This window comes from Camellia sinensis, chromosome 14 (assembly GCF_055761805.1).
Source record: "Camellia sinensis isolate YWXY chromosome 14, ASM5576180v1, whole genome shotgun sequence".
Taxonomy (NCBI): Eukaryota; Viridiplantae; Streptophyta; class Magnoliopsida; order Ericales; family Theaceae; genus Camellia; species Camellia sinensis.
In genome coordinates, this window is record NC_138974.1 from 55,764,277 (window position 1) to 55,770,658 (window position 6,382).

Consider the following 6,382-nt stretch of genomic DNA (forward strand, 5'->3'; position numbering starts at 1 on the left):
AATCGAGATGCCAAGAGACAAAACATGTTAGTATACTAGTATGAGTACAAATATTTGACACCTACGTGTCCATCAGTCACAAACAAAAATACATTTAATTCTTGTTACGGGACAAGACAAGTAGTTTCATCTGCACCGAGACGAATGGATAGTTTCCCGAGATACGGTAGTTTTTAGTTTGTTGCCCGTACACAACGAGATATAATTTGAGTATAAAATAAACAAAATAAAAATAAATATATAGTGGGTCAGCCCTGCATAAAAAGTTAGTAAGACCCACAATTCTGTAAAAAATAAAGTTAGTATAATTTAATCATAGGTAACTTGTTAAAAAAGTATAAAAATGCACTGTTTCATGCTTAAATAATCCGAATTGACCAAAATTCAAAGAATAAAAGTTGTACAGAATTAAACTTCCTAAAAGACTAAGCGAACGAATTTAGTAGAAACTAAACAGATTGAGAGAAAAACTTAATAGAAGAATCTAGACAAAATTCGATTAAAAAATCTGGAACTAAAAATGAAAAAAAAAAACTATTCAAAGATGATTTTCTTCAAAAATTTTCAAAACATGAAAAGTATTCAAAATGAGAAAATCGATGTTGATTCAATTAAATTCGTGAACACCATATAAGAGTTTTATGTAAATATATATATATATATATATACACGACAATACTACGTAATTCAAATTTTGTGGCACAAAAGTGGCTCAAATAGTCAAAACGACATCGTTTTGAGTACAGAACAATATAAAAATGGCCAAAACGACGTCGTTTTGGCCATTTGAACCACTTTTGAGCCACAAAATTTAAACTACGAGACATTTTTCATATATCTATATATGTGTGTGTATATGTGTGTGTATATATATTTGGGGTCAAAAATCCTAGTTGGCAATTCTAAGTAATACCTTATACCTCTTCTTAGACTACCAAAATAAAAAATAGTTCATGGTTAGTATAATTAAAATTTTACCTTGTAAACTAAATTTTAATGAAAAAATAATTGCTGCAAATAATAATAATGTTTTTTTTCTTTTTTTTGGGATGAAGGTAAAAGGTTTATATTTTCATTAGGCATCCTTAACGTTATAATTGTTACAATTTAAGCATTCACAATTAATCACTAAAGTAAGGAAGCACTAAACAAACTCATGGATAGTGAACATTGCCTTTGCTAAAATTGTTGCTAACAATTTATGTTTAGATTGTGAATTTATCAAGAGAAACAAAATAAGTAAATTTAGCTTATTTTACTCAATTTTCTTCTCACAAATTTATAATTTAAACATAATCTTTAAAAATACTTTTCTTTAAATTTTTCTCACTCATCACACACATCACACCATAGTTTTTAAAGTAGTAGCTACCTTTTGACAAAATCTAAAAACTTCATTTGGAAAATTGAAAAAGTAGTCCCCACTTAAGTGGTAGTCGCAAGGTCAATTCACATAATTAATAGAAATGACTTAAAAAAAAGGGAAAAATATTAGTTATTGTAGAAGGATTATGTCTTGTTTGGAAAGTTGATTATTTCAGTAAATTATTTTAATTTTTGATTATTTTATTAAATTAAAATTTTTATATTTGAGAAGATGATTAATTTTTTTATAGTTAAATGTGATGTTTGTGAGATAAAAAATAAAATGATTATGAATTTGATGTGATATTTTGTCTTATTGACTATTTTAATCGATTTTGTCTTTTTGAGAAATCATAAACCATATTTGTCACGCCTCAAAATTTGAACAATTAAATATTAAATTAGGACTAAACTCCAATTAATATTCCATTATCTAAATCTTATGAATAAAACAAAATCTAATCGTTCACGTTTCTAAAGTGTTTAAGTAAATTTCCATGCTCAAAAGATTACAAGGATAAAAAAAACAAAACAAAACAAAACAAAACACCAATCAAACTATTTATCATAAATTCATAACTGTCCAATACCTCCAATATTAAAGTAGCAACAAATATGCAAAATAACTTAAATAATGTAAAGTTACAAAATAACCCACCATGTCAAATTATCAAAGTACTAAGGTCATAACAATAATAATAATAATAATAATAATAATAATAATAATAATAATAATAATAATAATAAAAAATAATAAATATATAAATTAACGTCAACTCTAAGTTCAAAAAAATAAAAGAAGTCCAAACGATATGTCCAACAACTACAATTATTTCTCTTCACCACCGTAGTCTTAACTAATCCTGCAAAGAAAGTTCGGCTGCACTTAAACAAAATGCACTCGAGATGCCAAGAGACAAAACATGTTAGTATACTAGTATGAGTACAAATATTTGACACCCACGTGTCCATCAGTCACAAACAAAAATACATTTAATTCTTGTTACGGGACAAGACAAGTAGTTTCATCTGCACCGAGACGAATGGGTAGTTTCTCGAGATACGGTGGTTTTTAGTTTGTTGCCCGTACACAACGAAATATAATTTGAATATAAAATAAATAAAATAAAAATAAATATATAGTGGGTCAGCCCTGCATAGAAAGTTAGTAAGACCCACAATTCTGTAAAAAATAAAATTAGTATAATTTAATCATAAGTAATTTGTTAAAAAAGTATAAAAATGCACTGTTTCATACTTAAATAATTCGAATTGACCAAAATTCAAAGAACAAAAGTTGTACAGAATTAAATTTCCTAAAAGACTAAGCGAACGAATTTAGTAGAAACGAAACAGGTTGAGAGAAAAACTTAATGGATTTGCACATTTGGCGTCTCCTAACATATGCCGTTGTATTGCTATTAGTCGGCAGTCGCCCCCCATTTCACATTTGCTCTTTGCTGATGATTGTTTTATATTCCTCAACTATAAGACAGATGAAATTTGGTGCTTCCATTGGTTTTTAAATGCTTTTTGTCACTACTCCGGGCTGCATATAAATTTTCATAAATCGGAGCTTTATCTTAGTCCCAATTTTTCACATTTGGCTAGGGACTGGCTGGTTTCTCTTTTTGGAGTTAAAGTTGTCCCAAAACCCTGCATCTATTTGGGGGCTAACTTGGGTTTCTCCGGGCGCTCAAAGTCGGACATATTTACTTCAATTTTGAGTAAAGTTAGCCACAAGTTACAAGGCTGGAAGTGTGATTTTTTAAATTTTGCAGGCCAGGGTATTTTGGTCAAACATGTCCTTCAATCCATTCCGGTGTACCTTATGACTGTGTTTCGCATGCCTGAATCATTTCAACATAAGCTTACGTCTCTTATTCGTCAGTTCCTTTGGGCCTCTTCCCGGGGTAAAGGGATATCTTGGAAAAAATGGACATATCTGTGTCTTCCAAAAGACTGGGGCGGATTGGGTTTTCGAAATCTTATGTGTTTTAACCAAGCTTTGCTAGCTAAACAAGCATGGCGGATTCTTTCATGTCCCAATTTATTACTTTTCGCGAGTGTTGCTTGGTAAATATTGTCAACGGCGTTCTTTTCTTGACATTCGCCAATCTTCGTCCTTTTTATGGGGATGGCGGAGTATTTTATGGGGCCGTTCGTTACTCGCCTCGGGGCTTCAATGGGTAGTGGGGAACGGACAACGCATTAACCCATTTGATGATCAATGGATTCCGATTGTTTCAAATCCTTGCAGAGGCCGAGGTTGGACTGCTATTTGTCCTGGGTTGAGGGTTGCACATTTCATAGATCCCTTGCTACGGTCTTGGCATCTTGAGTTATTGAAATTGTTTTTTCCTGCATATGTTCTCTCTTATATTGTATCCATGCACATTTCTCAAGTTGATATTGAGGACAAAATGGTGTGGGGACCGACCAAAAGTGGCGAGTATTCAGTCAAATCGGGTTATAGGCAGGCGTTGACCCGACAATTTCCCGACCATTCTAGGCCTGATCCGGATTGGCAAGTTTGGAAACGCTTATGGCAGATCAAGATCCCCCCTAAATGGATCTCGTTTGTGTGGAAATGTCTACATAATATTCTTCCGGTTAAAACTGAATTAAAGAAAAGGGGGATGCCAATTGATATTATTTGTTCCAGGTGTTTTCAGCATGCGGAATCCCTTGAACATCTATTTTTTGATTGCCCCATTTCACAACGGATTTGGCGTGGGTCGACTTTGGGTTTAGATTTTGGGGTGGGAAGACCTTTATTCTTTTTCTCACGGTTTCAAGGCTGGGTGCAACAAATACATGACTCGGAGATTGTAATACACTCCATTGCCTTATTATGGGCCATTTGGATGCAACGTAACTCTGTAGAATTTCATAGAGTTGAGGTGTCCATAGAACGATCGATCATGTTTGCTTCCGAGTTACTAACATTATTTCTTTCACCCCTGCACAATGTTCCCTATGAGATTTCTCACTCTAGTTCTTCTCCTCAACCCAGTTTTGTTAAGCAGGCTATTTTGCAGACTGCTAAGCCATGCATTGCTACTGGTCCGCGTATGCGTATTGTTGTGGATGGCTTTTGGGTTGCTGTAGGTGAGCGTGTTGGTCTGGCGTGGGTTTTCTTTGATTCTGATGATCACCGAGTCTATGAGGAAGCTATTTTGGGACCTTCAATGTTATCTCCTCAACAAGCCGAAGCAGTTGCTGTTCTCCATGCTCTGCGTTGGGTAGTCCATTCCAGCATCAATCATCTACTTCTTCAAACAGATTGCCTAGTCCTTCTTCTGCTGCTCCACCACCATGCTCAAGAATCTGATTGGAGTCTCCAATCCATTCTAGCTGACATTTTGTCTTTGTGTAAATCTTTTGATCATGTTGTCTTACAAAAAGTGGACCGTGATATGGTTCACGCTGCTCACCAACTTGCTACTGATGTAAGACTTTTTGCTTAGTTAATGTTTATATTGCTGTGTTATCCTCAAAAAGAGAAAAACTTAATAGAAGAACCTAGATGAAATTTGATTAAAAAATCTGGAACTAAAAATGAGAAGAAACTATCCTAAGATGATTTTTTTCAAAAATTTTCAAAACATGAAAAGAATTGAAAATATCGTTTTAATTAAGTTTACATGAAACCAATAAAAATGAGCTCGTTTTGTGAGTTAAAACAGTGTCTAAAATCTACATTGCTAAAATGAATAAAAATTACTATAATCAAGATAATCTGATTACAAGTTCTAATTGATCTTTTTAGTACAAAGTTAAAATACAAAAGTTGTCTAAAATTACGTATACATGCCTCTGTCCAAATTTTATAATTTATTGAGGTCACTTACTATTTTTAAAGATGTTCAAATTAATACAATTCAAACTATACCAATATGTTCATATTCAATTCTTTGTACCTTAATTTCACCATTTCGACCTTCACTTCCGGCCTACACATATATCCCATGTGCCTCCCGTATACTTAACACCGCTCCGAAACCAAACTTGCACGGGGATATCATCTCGAGTTTGACCCACACTCCTCGGATGATTAGTATATACGTATGTGAGTAAATCAAAGGATTCGTCTAGTCATGAGAACGAGGCAATAATATATATATACAATCTCTCATCTACTTATGAGAACAAACATAACAATGCCAAACCTAAGGCATTCAAATACATCTCATAATCCTCACATTTTTTTTTATACACTCTTTCTCACAATCACTCAAATAAAACAATAATCCATGGCGTCAGGGTGGAGTATAAGGAATTTATCTATGAGTTCCAAGTTTATTTTAATTTCATAAATTCATAAGTGTGATTACAACCAAAAAATAAATACATATAAAAACCATAAACCTGTTATACACAATTGATCAAAATAATTAAAATCAATCTATTATTTACATACAAATACAAAATCCAACCAATATCAAATAAATAAAAATAAATAAATAAAAATAATAAATTAAATATAAATTAAGAAAAAAAAATTTATACACACAATATTTTTTTTAAAAATCAAAAAATTATTTAATTAATTAATAAAGTGACCAAAATAAAATTCTGACCCTTGTTTTCTCGGCCTCTCTCCGGCCGTCTTTCTGTCTCGACTTTCTCAATGATTGATCACAATGAGCCCTCTTTCTTTTCTTTTCTGATTAATCTCTCTCTCTCTCTCTCTCCGCTGCTTTTTATTTTCTTTTGTTTTCCTTCCTCATGGCAGCACACCACACCTAATATACTATTATATTATATAACATAAATAAATATAATATATATTTTATTTTATTAAATAACTACAACATATATAAATATATTTTATAAAATCAATACATGTAATATCTTTTTTTTATGTATACATGAATATATAAATATAAATATTTTGATTAATTATATATAATTAAATATCACATTAAACTAATTAAATATCACATTAAATTTTCATGTATCCACATAATTAATAAAGCTAAAAATAAAATAAAGTAACAATAATAAATAATGA

At 31.7% G+C, this 6,382-nt stretch overlaps 1 protein-coding gene across 1 annotated transcript; it reads left to right on the forward strand.

Moving 5' to 3' along the window:
• Window positions 1-3,755: 3,755 nt before the first annotated feature.
• LOC114280486 (uncharacterized) lies at window positions 3,756-4,835 on the forward strand. Its single transcript, XM_028222863.2, has one exon. It carries the CDS (start codon window positions 3,756-3,758, stop codon window positions 4,833-4,835), a length of 1,080 nt encoding a protein of 359 aa, XP_028078664.2.
• The last annotated feature ends 1,547 nt before the right edge of the window (window positions 4,836-6,382 follow it).